The sequence below is a fragment of the Manihot esculenta genome, chromosome 13 (assembly GCF_001659605.2).
Source record: "Manihot esculenta cultivar AM560-2 chromosome 13, M.esculenta_v8, whole genome shotgun sequence".
In the NCBI taxonomy this organism is placed as follows: Eukaryota; Viridiplantae; Streptophyta; class Magnoliopsida; order Malpighiales; family Euphorbiaceae; genus Manihot; species Manihot esculenta.
In genome coordinates, this window is record NC_035173.2 from 33,853,562 (window position 1) to 33,871,786 (window position 18,225).

The 18,225-nt window shown below is 33.6% G+C and overlaps 2 protein-coding genes across 9 annotated transcripts; both read right to left on the reverse strand.

The window, feature by feature from the left end:
- Positions 1–745: 745 nt before the first annotated feature.
- LOC110630150 lies at positions 746–9,600 on the reverse strand. Of its 8 annotated transcripts, XR_006348257.1 has the most exons (14): positions 8,619–9,581; positions 8,388–8,504; positions 8,158–8,256; positions 7,720–7,806; positions 7,015–7,632; positions 5,718–6,197; positions 4,793–4,854; positions 4,598–4,703; positions 4,331–4,410; positions 3,723–4,052; positions 2,841–3,114; positions 2,170–2,363; positions 1,670–2,072; positions 746–1,310 (listed from the first exon to the last, which is right to left on the reverse strand). XR_006348257.1 is itself a non-coding variant. In XM_043949654.1 (12 exons), exons 1-11 carry the CDS (start codon positions 8,682–8,684, stop codon positions 2,214–2,216), a joined length of 2,154 nt encoding a protein of 717 aa, XP_043805589.1. In that variant the 5' UTR covers positions 8,685–9,580; the 3' UTR covers positions 1,554–2,072; positions 2,170–2,213. The 8 variants fall into 8 exon arrangements, 4 of the variants coding, with proteins under 4 accessions (XP_043805589.1, XP_021633188.1, XP_043805590.1 ...); XR_006348255.1 differs by lacking the exon at positions 2,841–3,114 and having other exon boundaries at positions 2,170–2,322; positions 8,619–9,580; XR_006348256.1 differs by lacking the exon at positions 2,841–3,114 and having other exon boundaries at positions 746–1,445; positions 2,170–2,322; positions 8,619–9,580.
- A 2,745-nt stretch (positions 9,601–12,345) lies between these two features.
- LOC110630166 (nuclear pore complex protein NUP58) lies at positions 12,346–17,107 on the reverse strand. Its single transcript, XM_021777516.2, has 6 exons — positions 16,649–17,107; positions 15,898–16,012; positions 14,646–15,119; positions 13,564–14,104; positions 13,025–13,065; positions 12,346–12,768 (listed from the first exon to the last, which is right to left on the reverse strand). The coding sequence occupies exons 1-6, from the start codon at positions 16,921–16,923 to the stop codon at positions 12,733–12,735; spliced, it is 1,482 nt and encodes a 493-aa protein (XP_021633208.1). The 5' UTR covers positions 16,924–17,107; the 3' UTR covers positions 12,346–12,732.
- Positions 17,108–18,225: the final 1,118 nt, after the last annotated feature.

An 18,225-nucleotide genomic window follows, 5' to 3' on the forward strand; every position in this document is an offset into this window, starting at 1 on the left:
ATTAAATGAGCTTGAATTTTTTAAAAATAAAATTTAATTAAATTCCAGATTGATTTAAATATTAAAAAAAAAAGTCTATTCGGGTAACGTCATTTCGAGGGTGAGCTAGCATCCTAACAGTCAATTCCCAACTCCATGTGGCAGTTTCTAGAGTACCCTGTAATAGTACGAAACAGGAACATAGATCATATCATGAGTAAATTACCTTAAAGCCAACTACGTCTACATAATTTTTTTTTTAATATTTGACTGGTAACATTATTTTTCACTTGTTACCCACGTGGCATTCCCTTAAAGAATAACTATTGTATTTTATACTAAAATTTAATTTAGTTCCCCTTATTTTTGTTTTAAATTTCATTATTACCATTATTATCTTAATGTTTATGATTTAAATTAATAATAGATTAAGTATAATTGATTGCTAAAACTCAAGAATTGTGATTAGATTTGTTATCTGAAAATTCTTATATTAGTTCTTCATAAAAAATTTTTTAAAAAAAAGTAGTTTTTAAACGCACATACCATCTCCTTGTATGTATATATTTATCATAAAAAATTATAAATTCATACATCCTTATTAATGCTTGTTGAATCATCCTAATTAAAATGATCTAATATGACGAAAAATATCATAATTAAAGTAGTAAGAATACTAAAATGGCAAAATTATCAAAATGATAAAGCTTACAACACCTCAAACAAAACATGGATGTAATTAAAGATTGTAATGGCACTTGAGAACTGATGGAATCCACTAACTCATTAATTTGCTAGCTCATAAATCACAAGCAGCCATCATCTGGAGACCAGTGTAGCCTCTGTCAAAAAATGGAAGCAACTCAAAGCCAGGCCTATTAATAATGAAATTCTGTTTGCTCATATTCTGTTTGCTAAAATAAAGCAAATGGTGTAAATCATATTCTGTTTGCTCATCCTTTGGCAAATAATTCTACCTTAAAAGTCATCACGACATAAACAAGTAAAACATAATATGTTGGTACTTCATGGAGTTAGTAAGATAGTGATGGCCAGCAGTTGTATTCCTCTTGTTTCTTGGCCTTTCAGCTCCCTAGCAGCTGTTGGTAATTTTGAGAGCCAATATTCAATTAGGCCCACAATCTGGTGAACTTTCTTTCTCTATAGGCTAAGCATCACTGTTCTTCTCCCCATCCACATGTGACCATTATCGTTTTCTATTTAGTTTGTCTTCATGAAACTTTCCGCAACATATGATGGGATTCATTTCAAAAAATTAAATTTTCCTCGGAAAAGAGATTTACAGTGTCATCAAATAATCTAGAACTCATCTGCAAGCAGAAAGCAAAATAAGCATAAGCCAAGTTTTATCACTTGAGAGAAGACATGACCCATGTTAATCATCAAATTTAGCCATATTTGCTTGCGCTCGTTCTCTTAACATGATCCATTGCATATCTCGATTCCTAAAAAAAATTATTTTTTTAAAAAAAAGTTTATCATTAGAAGAAATAAAACGGCAAACATACAATTTTAGATGGGTTCCATATGGCAAACATACAATTTTATGTGTGTAAATCAATTAAGGAGCAAAAATTCTTCATTAAATTGCAGATATTGGTAATGATGTGTGCTTACTTTTGTGGTCTGCACCTGTACAAGACACTATGACAGAGACAGCAAACATTACCTTTTCTCTTATATTCGTGCAATTGAGGTTAGGACCTGGCAAAAAGCCGCAGCAAAGACTCGAGCAGAAATTTTCTCCGGAAACCTTTCTGTAGCAGCAGATATGCTGAGCCCAGACATACTGTGGCAACTAGAATCACTCTCTTGTCTCATGGAAGAGACATCGTGCTATCAATGGCTCAAAATAGTCCAATAATGAATGGAGTTCATGCACCTGCTTTGGGTGGATTCCTTAGCAGCCAGGTCCGGAGCTGTAATTTGGTGACCAGCTGATTTCAGCAAAGTTGCCACCTTATACCAACACCATGCTCCATGATAGGCTACACGGACTAAAAATCCCTCTGCCTCTCCTCTATGTTCTGTCAGCACATTTGTCTCCAATTGTATTTTGTCTGGTCCTAACACTGCACCATTAATGGAAAAATTAACCCTCATAATTTTGGCTCCCTTTTCTTTATGAAGATGAAGTTATTCATAAATGTCCAAAACATATCACAATACCTATTCAACATGCAAGAAGGCCTGGTTGATGATCAGACCAACCATTATAAAGTCATTGTTCCATATGGCATCACTTTCACAAGACGGTCATCTATGCTTAGAAAAGACAGAAGCTGGCCACATATTGGAAGAGGCATAATTTTTGGTCCTCTCCTGCAGTGAGTGAACAAAACTATTCTATGTTTTCTTGCATTCTGAAAGTAACAAATATAAGAATTATATTTACACCACAAGCCATATCTAATAAAGGAAAAGCACAACAAATTAAGAACTGATAACAAACTAAGAACTAAGTACAGGAAATTACAACTAATTAGGACCTCAAATAACATAGAGCTAAAATTGAGCTAATTACAACTAACATACAGCTAATGAATTCCTAAATTAACAGTTCCTCAAATAACGAGTAAAATTAAATAGGAAAGCTTTTAAAGATTCTAAAATTGAGCATACATTTAGTTGTCTGATCCAAATTTTCCATGCATATGGTCCACATCATTATTAAAAGACAAATGAAGAATATTCCAAGTGCTAAAATAAGGTAGATAGAATCTTCACAAGGATGGTTATGCTTCGCAAGCAGATGAAGCAAACTTTCAAACAACTCAAACAAACCTTTATAACGAGGGAAAAAAACATTTGAAACAAAATAGATAGGACCACAAAATTACCTCATGTCAACCACAACACCATTAGTAGTTTTTACTCAACCTCTCAACCAACTTGTCAAATGCTTAACAGTACTTCAATGGTACATCATAACAATTTTGATTGAAGAACTTTGGAGATGATCAAGTGCTTTGGACAATAGAATTCTGATTTGCTATTTACTCTTAACACATAATATGCCAATTCTGCAGCAGTACAAGTTCCTAAATAGTTCCTCCAGTTTAGGAAAAGCCGTGACTCTTTATATCAAAGCATAATTCCTGAAACTTTGTTAAACTGCCAGATGAATGCAATCAGTATGATGTTAATCCATCAACATAACTTTTCAGTTGTTAAGTAGAAGTACAACTAAAGATCCATGTGTTGAGCCAGTTAATGAACTGAATTCAGGTCAAAGAATCTTTAAATCATAACAGAAAGGGAATGTAATGTCAAATGCTACTTCTTTAGGCATTTCTGGGAAGGCAACAGAAACAAACCAGGTCCATACTATCTAAGCCAAGTAGCCAACTACTATGATATATTATGACTCTATGCATCAATAATTCCGCCATTAAAGACATGGATGCAGTTGAAAAGGTAATTATCAACTCAATGAGTTTTCTAGTCTCCTCAGGGGCAATAAATTGAATTGGAACAAGACATTATTTTTTTGAAGCTACAAAATGCATCATTATGTTGCCCAAAGGGTATTGACCGCTTCCAAGGACATGACTCAATCAATGAGACATGGCACAATCCTTTTCCAGATTACTGAACCGAGAATTAGAAAAAGTAAAATAAAACCTCCTCATGCAACTATACTAAAAATAGCACACATCAAAGGAAGCACAAAGATACTCAAACTTAATTAGATAAAAGGATGACAGTTGAGAAAAACACACCGTTTCAAGAGAACTTCTGGATTGTACGGAAACAAATTCTTCCGATGAAGACTTTCTACAGAATGTTTTAGAGAAAGCAAACAATTTTTGGCTTTCTTGAACAGTTGGCTTGTGGTTTTGTAGTGCTTATGGTTACATCCAAAATCTCTCTTGCATTTGTCTTCAAGTGATGAAGATATGTCTTTTACAGGTATAGATGATGCCTCCACCTGAACATTTGAATCATTCAAATACATTTTTCCTTTCTTGCAAGATGAGTGATCCACAATTTTCTCATGCATAGAAAATGTTATAAATAAGTTCCATGAATTGCATACTGTACGCAAACATCTGCAAGAAACATGTAGAAAGAAAGGAAATAAGAAGCTTGCCAGATTCCTCAGTCCTGGGCATAAGGAAGTATGAGAAAAAAGGTGGTCAGTTGAGAAAAGAAATCATGATAAGTTGTCCTGGTGCACCAAATATTCATGATGGACCAATAAACTAAATCCAACAAGTGCAATCACCAATCCTTTTGTTAGAAATAAATTTGCTGAAAACTTTGCATTCACAAGTTAAGAACAAGTATTAGCATGTTGTAAAAAGCAACTGGAGGGCATACTGCATACCTTAAAAGATATTCTGCAGAAGTGATTCCTGTATCTTTAGAAATAAGGTAATCAAGAAGCACTTGATGATCATAATGCAACTGCAGGACAACAAAAATCACACATGTAATTACTGGAAAAATTTTGATAGTTAATCCTAAGTTAACCAAACTGAAATTTTACTATTTTATTTAATTTTTGTTATTCTCTCTGAAAGAGAGAGGATTGGCTATGTGCTGGTGCTTGGTGGTTAATCAACGTCAAACCTTCTGAATGCAAATGACTTGCCTCTGCAAGGAATAGATGGAACAGGTTTACAGGATTAAAAATGCTTGCAACATAAAAAGGAGTATCTTGTTTGACATCTTCATACGTCCATTTTTCTTTACTTGATCTGCATGCATCCCAGTAATATGATTAGGCCCCCAATTCATTTTGGATTTAACTACTACAATAAAGCCAACTAGAAAGCTCAGTGCTTACTGCTGCTCTAAACAAGGCTGTATGTTGAGCAGTTCCAAAAGCACCTTAAACAATACATCATCCTGTACATTAAGGAAACAAGTACATGAAGCATAGAAGACCCAAGCAAAGTATATATTGCAAGGAAAATTAAATGAACTTCAGTTATATAGCATCTAAATCAAGTAAGCCACACTAAGCTGAAAACATGTTCAAGTAGAATACAACCTTCAACACTAGGACATGTTTAAGAATCAAGATGATCTCTAGAGGATTAACATGACGATGAGCATTTTCTAAGATGGATTTATGGAATTGGATAAGGAATGCATTTGTGGGGAGGTGAAACTGCCATAAATTGAATTATGAAGAAGTTGAAAAAGTTGAAAGTGCATGAATGAGATGTTTGGTTCAAAGCAGACCATCAAATTTAAGCATGTTGAAGTTGCAAGAGAGAGAGAGAGAGAGAGAGAGAGAGAGAAGCAGGGTACACCTATGATGACATGAGATGAAGGAATGAAAAGTAATTTAACAGCTTTAGAACTTTATAGAGATACTTATTAGAGATATAAAACTATTACTAGGGCCCTCATCTGCAAGTTCAAGGTTTTAGGTTGAGTGGTTTCTTGACATGGTATAAGAGCTAAGCCTCTCCTACCAAAAAGTTTAGGTTTTGAACCTATGACATTCCATGTATTAATTAAATATTTCCGCACAAGGGTAAGTGGGGGTGCCTATTCATGCTTAAGCCTGGTGGGCTTTCGCGTGCATGATGTTGCTAGGCCCTCACCTAGAAGCTTATGCTTTTAGTTGAGTGGTTTCATAGCAATATTAAAGCCATTAAGCAAAGTGAAATCTTGGAAAAGGATCCATATATCTGACCCTAATTAGATTAGGATTAAGGTTTAGTTAATTTGGCCTGACTTCCAAAGGGCTGAGCACAAACCTCATGCATATATAGCTGGAGGAAAGATAAGGCAAAGCATCTACACTTTTCCAAATTCATTTCATGATCCACAAATATATCAATTGGAAGATGCCCTTGAACCCATTTGTAGAGCTCTAAGAAGCCTTGCCTTCTACCATAACTGTCCAGGTCAGAGATTGAGTCAAATGTCAAAGAACAGTTAAGAGTTGCACATCCACATTGCCTGCTCGTTTTCCTTGTCGAGCTGATCAGACTGAAGCAACACTTCAGGAAAAGGAGAACAGTGCACCTCTGTAAGTGATAAGAATTGATTCTATGTTCTCCATCAGAGAGACACAATAAAAATGGAGAACCTTCAAGGCATTCATCTTGACCAAAATCTAGTTTAGTTATGGGTTTCCACAAGAGCTCTTTGAAGTAACCATGAAGAAATTGCAACCATGAAATGAGAATAGAGCAGCCTAAAGAAGTCTGGTAACTAAGCCTCAGCATTAGCATCTGCAAAACATGTTTCAGTTGGTGCAAACATTATTTTAGTGGACTTACAGAAATAATAGGACATCACAACGTTGGATCAATGATCACCCTTTGTGTATGTTCTGCTATTTTTATGCAATATCAAAATTATAATATGCTAAATGCATTTATCAAATAAAGTTCATTAGAAAAAGAAAAATCACTTGAGCTTTAATATGGAGGGAAAAAAAATATTTGCCATTTTTTGTTTGAAGTCCAGCGTCCAGACAAGTTAGTATGTTTTAATAGGCAACAATATGATTGTCCTGAGAATGTATCTCATGACTATTATCCATTTTCTCAATTGTACAAAGAAAACAACTAAAGCAGATCCTTACCAATAATTTATGTCTGAAATAGTGAGAAACAGACATTTTCAGAAAATTTCCATGCTCTCCAAGGCACCAAACTAAAAGTTTGGGCACCAAACTAAAAGTTTGGGCACAAAACTGATGTTTCAGTTGGTGTAAACATTATTTTAGTGGACTTACAGATATAATAGGACATCACAATGTTGGATCAATGATCACCCTTTGTGTATGTTCTGCTATTTTTATGCAATATCAAAATTATAATATGCTAAATGCATTTATCAAATAAAGTTCATTAGAAAAAGAAAAATCACTTGAGCTTTAATATGGAGGGAAAAAAAATATTTGCCATTTTTTGTTTGAAGTCCAGCGTCCAGACAAGTTAGTATGTTTTAATAGGCAATAATATGATTGTCCTGAGAATGTATCTCATGACTATTATCCATTTTCTCAATTGTACAAAGAAAACAACTAAAGCAGATCCTTACCAATAATTTATGTCTGAAATAGTGAGAAACAGACGTTTTCAGAAAATTTCCATGCTCTCCAAGGCACCAAACTAAAAGTTTGGGCACAAAACTGATGCTCATGCAATGAACTGGATGATGCTCATGGTGGGAATCGCCCTTGGATTCCACAGCACAGCTCTGCTCAATCAATGAACACAGGAATTGGATAAAATTCCCTAGAAATACCACTCTTGTTTCCTCACCATCGTTTCTAACAAATGAAGCATCAATAAAATGACTATTCTGAGAATCACTTTCCTTAGCATCATTACTCTGACCATTTTGAATCTCATGCATGAGATCCCAAGGCACATCTGAAAGAAAAGAACTGACAGAATCCAAGTACATTTCACAAAGATGATCATCATCCTCTTGCTTCAAATATTTTAATGTTTTGCGTAAAACTCGAATAATTGCAGCTGCTGTAGACCAGTTAGAATTTTCTGGTCTAGATTTTAAGAGAGAAAAACTAGATGAGTAAGAACTTGAGTCCCCAGCTGCACTTGTTGAAGATGCCAGAGAGAGTGACAACATATTGGCAATTGCTGATTTCAGACAAGCAACCAATAAATGAATGAAAGAATCCCACTCACTTCCCTGCAAGATATTTATAGCCAAAATAATATAAGACAAAGAGTCCCATGCTGTAAAGAACAAAACAAAGTGGAAGCCATATTGACTTACAGATGCAGCCACAAGCTCAGAAATGACTACAAGAATGTTGCCCACCAAATGTTGGACAAATTGACTCTCAACCGTAAGAAGAGCTATCTGTAAGTAAAGTATATTAGAGTCAAGTTCACAGGACTAGAACATTGCAGCAACAAGAAAAATGACAAAAAATTAATCAGGCCCAGAACACAACATGTAAATAGTAAGAATCTAACAATGGAAACACATTGCTGAACAAGCATGAGATACAATGAAGTTTTACACATTTGCTGCAAGATCATCCTAATACCTTTAGGGCAAACAATTTAAATATTTTTAACACAGTGCACCAGTGACTAACACTACATTAAACCTAGAATTATCCACTCGTTATAACTTGAGACAGAAAATTAGATTTTGAATTTACACCTACACCATGAAGGAATAAGAGAAAAAATTGAGAGAGGCTACCAAGTCAGCTAGTATCTTGATCAAACAGTTAAGTTCCTGATGATGCATCTCTGATCCGTCAGAGTATTCTCTGTCGCAAGCAGGATCCGGAGCCGCTTCCTGTTCAATAATTAAGTTTGGAAAGGGAAAAAGGGACAAATATGCGTTTATTTTCCATTTCTTTAGTTCAAATCCACCGTAATTCAATTCGACTTCAAACATAGTCACTGAGAAAGAGAGGATAAAGCTACCTTATCAGAATCGCAATCAAGTTCCAACTTCATAAGCTGAATTTCTCTCAGGACCCCAGAGAGAGCAATAAGAAGATCCTTCTCCTTGTCATTGGTTAAAGAAATCACTTCTGGTTCCTGCAGTTGAGTAGAAGCTTAACTTTTTAGCAGATTAAATCAGACTCCACAAACTGGAGGGAAAACAAACAAAACGAAACCCTAAAAAGAATCAGATTTCTCCAGAGAACTCACGGTGAACGGACGAACTGAATCATTGATTAAATGACATAGACTAGAGAATTTCGAATGACTAGACATTTCCAGGCTTCTGATTTATTCCCGCGAAAATGTTTTTCTCCCCGAGCTTCAAAATGACGGTGATGCACAAGATACAGCGACCACTGCCGACTAGTTCTGACGGAAACAGTGTGATGACCCAAAAACGCGGCGTTTTGAACTTACAGGTGCCGCGACAGCGAGCTGTCTGGAAACGGTGCGTATTAGAGGCTTTCCAAAACGGTTCAATTTGGCGGGCGATGTCTGCAAACTCATCTCAGTTCTTAGTTAGAGCCTCCCATCAAGTGAAACTTCATTGTTAGCAACTCCAATTCAGATGTGTACCAAAATTAACTCTCTTAGAAAAGCTCGTCAAGCATCATGAAAGATGATGATCGGTTGGTGTACTCTCTTTGTCAAGCATCAAACACGGGTTCACACAGTTAACTCCAGTGATATCAAATCTATTCTTTTTCATCACTTAGTGACTCTTTTGGTTGGAAAATATTTGTATGGATCCAGTCGGATTAACACACAGATAGTGGTTTTTTCATAAAAAAAATAGATGAATACACTTCGATGTCTCTTAATTTACGGTGGATCGGATCCACCTAAAATTTTCCTTTATTCTATTCAAGTCCGACATTGAAGCCTGGTATCAATCCTAACCAGTTCACAGTCTCTGATATTGAATTCTTGTAGCAAATTGCAAGATCATAGTTGTGGGTGAGTTGTTCATACCTGATGAAGTGAGACCTGAATAGAGACCGATTAAATGGGTTGATGTTGATACAGGTTCCATTAGGTCCCTTTATATTTTGATCTTAAAGAAAGGAATCTATGAGATAGAAGAAGACCGTCAGATATTCGAGATCAGGTCCCAGGGCCAGGTTTACGTCCGATCCTGCTTGCTTAAACAAACCCTAGGCTTGCTTAAGGCGTAGAGCCACGTCTTAGGTCCTCCGAGAGCTTAGATCCGATCTTTCTAATTTGGGCTTACTCAAGTCTGGATGTCTGGAGCCCGCGGTTATCAACGGGCTCTGCTTTTTACATGTTATCCATGCCCAAGACATCAATTTGAATATTCTAGTTGAACTCTAGTTAAAATTTCAGCAAGCTAAAATTTGAAGTTTGTTTTATTCCTTTGTTAGGTAACTCTTATATCAGATGTTTAGATGATCTGTGCGGCAGTTTTGTCCAGTTTATCTCCTTTAGTGGCGGCAGGTACTGGTTTAATGGTAGCGATTCATTTTGCTGTCAACAATTTTTTGAACTGTTCCATTGAAGTGGATTCTCTGCAACTGATTCAGCTTTGTTTGGGCTGTCTTCATGGTCCCTTGGGAATGGGAATCTATTATTCAGGATATTAAGGCCTTGCTCTCATCCAGTTCTCAATTACTGTTAAATATATTCCAATATTCCAAGGATGGCAAATAAATGTGCAGACTGGTTAGCTTCAGCAGCTCTATCCGGTTCTCTATCCCCAAATTGGATTTCAGTTTCTCCTACTTCATAGAGATTGCTCAGTTATATAATTGGCTTGTGATTTTTGCTTTTATGTCTTTATTTGCTTCCTTCACATATACTGTCGGCTTATCCTGAATAATATTTCCCTTCTGACGTAAAAAAAAGTTGCTTATAAATGGATCAGTAGTTAACTCACATTTGACAAGCTTGTGAATTCAAACGCAACTCAACTCACCAGTTATATTTAATCAAATTACTAAAAGATACAACCTTTATTATTATTATTATTATTATTATTATTATTATTATTATTATTATTAAAAAATTTTATTATTTAATCTTAGATGTCACTATTATTTACAAGTAAATTATTATATTTTAGAATTCTATTAAAATATTCTATTATTTAATTAAATAGGTTTACTCGATCAAGACAACTATCCAACAATGTGTCCACATTCAAAAGCAGCTTTCCGCAACTCAAGTCCATCATCCACAATAAGCTTGAAAGGCCCTAGATCAACTGTTCGTATCAATTCTTTCTGCACCAAGCAACATTTCGCACTCCCTCTTCCTCACTCTCACAGTGATTAAATAGCAATTTAAGTATTTTCTCAACACTACAGTCCTGGAACTCTGCTTTATCAACAATGTGTAACAGTAAATGATTCCACTTCCCGTGGAGTAATGGAAAAGCATCCAAGCTTTCGTGGGGCACTTTTTTTTGTGGGTTTGTGGAGAAACAGAAGAATTTTCGGGCTGTGATGGAGAAACAGAGCAGGCAATTTGAGTAGAGCTAGGGAGATTCTTCAGAACTGTGATGGTAATGATGCAAAGTTTTTGCTGGCCATTCAGAATCAAGAAGGAGAAACTCCCTCTATGCAGCAGCAGAGAATGGGCATGCGGTAGTGGTTGCAGAGATGTTGGGATACATGGACCTGGAGATTGCATCTGTTGCAGCAAGGAATGGGTTTGATTCATTACACATTGCAGCAAAGCAGGGTCATCTTGGTAAGGGCTCAATTTGATTATACATTTGGCAACCAAAATCATCCATTAATGTTCCTTTGTTTGCCTAACAGAACTATAACTATGGTTTCAAGATAGCAATTGCGAGAACACTTGAAATTACATGGTTGTTTTGGGTTTATGGCATTTTTGTTTTTCATTAGGATGCAAATGCTTTTATTGAAGTCTGAAGATATTTCTTTCAAAGATATGAGGGATTCTCATCATTAGGATTCATTTAAGTATCTCTCATAACTGATGAGTAGACCTATAAGCAAGAGGATAAGGAAGAGGATGAGGAAGTGGCAAAGGGGGTGAAAATTAAATTTTAAAAATTTCTATCTTATTTTTTATTTATTTTTAATAAAAAAATAAAAAGAATTTATTATTAACAGTTTAATTATGTAAATATATTTTAATAAAATTTTAAAAATATAAAAATTTATTTATAAATAATAATAATAATAGTCAAGAATTAAATAGTAAATTTTTCTTATTATTATTATTATTAATTTTCTAATATTTTTTAAATTTCATAATTTTTATCCATTTTATTTTTTCATACATATTAAAAAATATAATTTTTTATTATATCATTTTAAATATTTTAAGTTTTATTAAATATTAAAAAATATTTTAAAAATTTTCTTAAAAATAAAATAAAATAATAATAGTTACATATACTATTATAGTTTAAAAAATAAAACTAAACTTTCATTTTCAAAAAAATAAAATAAAATAAAACTAAACAATAATTTTAACAAATGAAACGTATACAGCATTTTACTTGTTAAAATGTATTAAATATAATTATTTATTATTAATTTTGTATGTACAACATAACAAATTATTTTTTACACGACATTGCACCATTTTCTATGTAATATTAAATAATTTATTATATTATGCATACAAAATAGCATTAAAATGCAATGTTGCACTTTATTAGAAAAACCGTTGCTATCATCTGGAACTCATTTAATAATAAAATCAATAAATCATAATAATTAAATGAATATTTATGTAACAATATTAATTAAATTTTTAATAACCATTAATTATGCATATATGTTTTATTTCTCTCATATGGGCAATCCTAGGCCTGAGAGAACTCCAGACAAGACGCTTCCTTTTGCAACCGGAAATAACCTTATGGTACTCAAATAAATACTACTTAAACTACCGTTTGCTTTCACTAAAAAATTTAAACTGAAAACACAGAATAAAATGCACTTAACGCCTAGGCTCATTGGTATATTGGCAACAAAATCCAAGCAACAATCAGAACAAATTCTGCATGTTTGACGCTACCACATTAGTTTTTCTCAGACTAGTCTATCGCTGAAGACACTCCCCACCTATAATGCGTTGTACAATGTTACATAAACATCCTTGAAACAGTTACAGCCCAAAGGAATGAAGCAAATTTGAAAAGCTCTGCTACTGCAGCATATGAAAAGTAAGCTGATTTCTTGGACCAAATGAAACAAGCTGCAATACGGCCATTAATATTGGGTGGAATCAAGTCTTGACATGAAATTTAAGAATCTGATGTAGTGACGATCATTTGAGCAGATAAGATGGCTTCACATTTAATCACCTCAAGCCTTTGTGACTAACGTCGGGCAGTTCGAGATTTTGGCCTTGGTTTCTGCAATGGCATAGAAGCCAAAATGGAAAAATAAAAATCAGCTCATTAAAACAAACAGAAAACATGAACTACACAACAGGACTAAAACCAACAGTGTTCAAGTGTTTTACAAATCACACGTATTTATTTGACTAATTTCTAAGAAGCATGCTTAACTTTAGGATTACGCATGTTGGAAAAACTTAAAGGAGAATGCATAAAGCATGCTAAATTTTATTTAAGAAATAAATCAGAAAGCTGGAAAAGAGTTACTCACAGATGTTGTCCCGAAGCTAGCTCCAGATCCTGTTACAGCACCTAGGAAAAAAAAGAGAGAAATTTATTTAGACAACTAAATAAGAATATAATTCCAAATAATTAGCAAATACTGTAAAAGCTTCCTATATAGAACCAACAATCAGGGGCAGGAGAACTGCTACTCTGGCAAAATTAATCTGTTTTCCAATCACATCTTGATAATACTTGGATTACATTATGAAAGTCAAAAATTAGAGATCTCTCATCATACTAGCCCCATGTAATGAGAACTGAGAAGTCATTGACAGGTCAAAACACACAAGTCCAACCTTATATACAGTTTTTAAATGTTTAGTAAAATCATATCAGGATGATAATAAGCAAATCAAAAACCCTTTTCAATATTCTCAGACATGGAAATAGATATTATCATGGTTGATACAAGAAAACTTCAAGGTATCACCAAATATAATCATAATATAGTAAAATCAAATATACTGAAATGGTAATTATATTGTAAAGACATAATAGATGCTAAGATACAAGATAAGACGGCACCTGATGCAAATGGTGTTGAAAATAAGGAACCTCCAGCAGGAGTGGTAGAACTAAATGATGTAGCAGCACCGCTAAACAAAGAGGGAGTTGATGCAGAACCAAGTAATGATGCTGATGATGAGCTAAAAAGCGAAGCTTGGGGTGAAGCACCAGATGACCCAAACAAAGAAGATACTGGAGCAGAGGATGTTGGTGTTGCAAAAAGAGAGGATGATGAGAAAGAGGAAGATGCCACAGTAGAAGGTGTACTGAAGAGAGAGAATCCACTGCCTGAGGAAGCTGATGCTGGTGCGGCAGATGCCTGTGGAACAATGGATGCTCCAGGAGTTGCTGAGCTTGCAAACAACCCAGCAACCTGGGTTGAAGGCTGTGAATTTGCAGGTAAATTCAAAGTTGGATGTACCCGTTTAGCAGCAGCTTCTTGTTTTGCTGTTTCCCGCCGATCAGCTTCAAGGAATGGATCATTCACATCCCCTCGACGACGTTGATCAGCAAGATAGGCAGTTTTCATAGAAGCAATATACTGATGAATGCTCTCCACCTAGGGAATCAAAAATAAATAATCCATTAAAATTCACAACTAAGCAACATAATCCATCAGTGATGGGCTTGTGTACAACTTCAAGGAAAAACACTATATGAGTTAAACCAAAACCAGACTTCAACTAAACAAGGATACATGTACTAATATAAAGAATAAAAAAAAGTGTAAGATACCTCAATTGGTGTATTATTTTTTGGAATTAAGATAAACTTGTTGTTTCTTGTAGATCCAAACTATTAGATAGAATAAACATATTGTTTGCTCTTTGAAAAATTAATTAGAAAAAAAAAAGTGTAAAAGCATCATGGAAAAATTTTAAGTTCATTTAAGTAAATATCCTAGCTGCCAACTGCTAGCAGTAAGACCTTGCTTACAGAGGTTATGGAAGTATTAGTCTCAATCACTGAAGATTGAAAAAATACTCAGATCTGACAAGCAGATAAAAATATAGGAAAATATGTCTTATGAGATATTACCATTGTGGAATGCTATGTATCCTGAAAGGATGAGACTTAAGAGTACATTCATCTTCCTTTACCTTGGATGCCACATGAACAAAAAAGTCATGCACATTTGACATGACTTTTGGAAGAGACTGCAATAATGAGAATCCAGGGTGAGAAGAGTTCCTGTCAGAATCTAAGAGAAGCAGTTGCTCTAACTCTTCAATCCACTGGCTGCATTCACACAAATATTTTTCAAATCTGACTACCGTTTGCCGTAAAAATGGTGATGGTTTCTTAGGAAGCCCACTGTAGAAATCAAACACAGGAACAATGGAGGTAGATGTTGGTTGACCAGTAGAACCTGGCCTCACTGTTGCTCCAGAAGGCTGGGATGGTGCAGTGGCAGTTGAAGCACTTCCTGGATTAGGATGACGGAACCTAGGCTGTAGCATCATGAAAGAACGTACAGCCATCTCTGTGTTTCGTAACATGTCCTTAACATTGATCATGAGCTCCTGTAGTATAGCTTTCTGCCTTTCCATGGCAGTACTGATCCCCCCAAGCTCCTGTTGTAATGGATTAAAATATTCATCAAACAACTAAATACATAAGGGACCAATTAAGATCATAAAACAATTTTCTTTCATTTATGAAAAGAATAGATAACTTAGAAAGAGTGTGTGTGTGTGTGTGTGTGTGTGAAATAAATAAAGGAAAAGGAAAGGTAACTATAGGTCCTAATCTTAAGGTTTCATCATTCATGTTATGAATTGATTCTGCTGTTGTGGAAAACCCAACACAGAACTTTTAATCCCAATTTCATGATTTGCCTCAACTAACCTAAATCTTTCACTGCAAGTTTAATTTTCCCAGAAGAAAATTCTCATCACAGTTTCCATGCAAAACTAAAAGATATCAAGTTCATTATCACATCCTATATCTATATTTAACTGTTAGGAATTGACATGTGCTATGCACATGCATAATACAAATGGATTTTAAAAGAGCACTTGCTTGCTTCTTCCCAACATAATTTCTAATCATTCTATCTTTTCTGAGGCCTCAATTAAATTTGGGGTCACAAAATGCTTTGAGCCAGGTTTCCACAGACATGCTGAGTTGAACCAAACAACACAATTCAAAGACACCAAACACACATAATTGCTCTGATCATTCTATCTGTTGTGAGGCCTAAATTACATTTGGGGTCACAAAATAATTTGAGCCAGGTTCCTATTGAAATACTGGGTTGAATCAAACAACACAATTCAAAGATACCAAACACACATAATCATTTTGATGAAAAGAAAACAATGAAAAGCCACAAAAATCATAAGTAAGAACCTGAACAATGTGGCCTGTGTCAAGCTCAAACCCTTCATTGGACACTGAGGAATCATAGAGACGACCACACTGGTCTAGCCTCTGGCTCTCATCCCTATACTCCAATATCCGCGTCCTAAACACCAAAGTCACTAGAGCATCTTAAAATACCACAAAGTTGGGTGAAAAATAGAGTAACAAAGTAAACAACAAAGAGAATTAATCATACCCCTTTTTTTAAAAAATGCATCATAGCCCATAGGCACCAAAATTCATGGACTTAATTTTGGAGGTTCAAGCAAAATAAACTGAATACGTATAAACCAAACCAACTGAATAAATGTCCAACTAAGCTCCTTCAAACTCACTAATTCAGTCTAACATAAGAATTTAAATTTTTCAAAAACTCATTTGTCTATACCATTTGATCAAGTCGAAAAAGTCCAACCTCTTCTTTACCAGTTACTTATGGAAGACATTAAATACATAAAATTGTATGTAATTCACCATGATAAGATAAAATAACGAAAATAACAAAAAGAAGGAAATCAAAATGCTCCACCTATACGCAGACCAACAAAATAAAGACTACATATCTTGCCAACTTCTAGGTTCTAATAACAAAACGAGCAAAAGAACTCAGACCCGTAATTTTTCCCCCCTTTTCTCTTCTCTTCCCACATTTTTTCTAACCAACCCAGCAACCATTAACACCAAAAACAGAAAATGCAAGAAAAACAACAAAAAAATGAGAACCGGTAAGGAAACATACTCTATCTGAAGTAGAACTTTATGGGAATCCGGATGCAGATCTGCCCACTTGGTGCTGTAATTCGCCGGAGCCTTGTCATTGGTGAAAAGATACAATTGCTGTTGGTTATGCTGTTGTTGCTGCTGCGGCTGCTGAAACTGTTGCGGGAATTGCTGCTGCTGTTGCTGCTGAAACTGTTGCGGGAAAAGGGAGCTGCTTTGCTGAAAGGGCTGAGGCTGAGGCTGAAATAGTGACTGTGGTTGCTGTTGTGGAGTTGAAAACGGAGAAAAAGACATTTGCGATTCTGATTCAAACTTCTCGTTATAGATTTTGCCCTAACATTTGGTGTATTTCAGTGTTTGTATAATTTTTGTGGGGGGTTTTAGAAATTCAAAAACCCTAACGAGGGAAGTAGGGGAAAATAGACCCGCCTTGACGTCTTTTCAGGGGGAATTTATTTTAGGAGCGGCCAGCTGATCGTAAGATGATGACTAAGATAGTCAAAACTAATATAAAATTTTGCTAACGCCTGTTCATAATTTTTATTGTATTTTTTTTAATTTTTTTTAAATTATTATTTATTTTTTATATTATAATAATATATAAATGAATTATTATAATTTATTTTATTTTTAAAATATTTAATGAAATTTAATATATTTAAAATAAATATAATTAAAAAATATTTTTTAATATATGTGAAAAATAAAATAAATAAAAATTATGAAATAAATGAAATATTTAGTCATTATATTATAAGAAATTCATTAATTAATTTTTTTTATTTTAAAAAGTTATTTAAATTTTTTTAAATATTTTTAAAAATTTATTAATTAATTTCATATTAATTTTATAATTAAATATTATAAATAAATATAGAATATTTTTAATATATAAAAATTAATTAATAAATTTTTAAATAATTTAAAAGATTGACTAAAAAAATTTAAAATTATAATAATTAAATAATAAAATATTTAATAATTAAAATCAAATTAAATAGTAATTTTTCAAATAATTTCACATCCTAAAGTAAGCATCGTAATTCACTCGAATTAATTTGCAGTAAACAAATATTTTTAACAATAATATCCTTAAAAATTACTTATTTAATTGTAATAGGAAGAAGTAAAAAAATATTACCCAAACTTATATATAAAAAATATTAGTGTCGTTAATACAATTACTAAATACTATAAAAATATTTTTTTAAATTAAGTTATTTTATTAAAAATAACTTAATTTTATTTTCACTATAAATTTTTTTATTAATTTATTTTTTAAATGTCTGAAATGTATAAAAATACATAAATATTTTATTGTTTAATTATACAATTTGTTTTGTGTAAACTTTTAAAGATAAATTACGATATAATTCATTGATTTTAGTAAATTTATAATTTAATTCTTATTTTATTTAATAATGTAAATTCAATATTGATATTTCATTACGTTGATAAATTACAATACTCTAAATTATATAATTTTTCGTTTGATTACCATCGTTTATTGACTAGACTTTTCAATTATTTTGATTTAATTTAAAATTAAACCTATTGATTACGATCTTAGTATCTTTTAATACTTGTCTTATTTTG

Excerpts from the sequence above, each read along its gene's own strand:
- LOC110630150 (XM_043949654.1), bottom strand. The coding sequence starts at position 8,684 with ATGTCTAGTCATTCGAAATTCTCTAGTCTATGTCATTTAATCAATGAT. Across the intron at positions 8,257-8,387 it reads TTGATTGCGATTCTGATAAG|GAAGCGGCTCCGGATCCTGC; the intron begins GTAGCTTTATCC and ends ATTATTGAACAG. Across the intron at positions 6,198-7,014 it reads ATTTCAGACATAAATTATTG|ATGCTAATGCTGAGGCTTAG; the intron begins GTAAGGATCTGC and ends CATGTTTTGCAG.
- LOC110630166 (XM_021777516.2), bottom strand. The coding sequence starts at position 16,923 with ATGTCTTTTTCTCCGTTTTCAACTCCACAACAGCAACCACAGTCACTA. Across the intron at positions 16,013-16,648 it reads AAAGTTCTACTTCAGATAGA|GACGCGGATATTGGAGTATA; the intron begins GTATGTTTCCTT and ends TTTGGTGTTTAG. Across the intron at positions 15,120-15,897 it reads ACACAGGCCACATTGTTCAG|GAGCTTGGGGGGATCAGTAC; the intron begins GTTCTTACTTAT and ends CCATTACAACAG.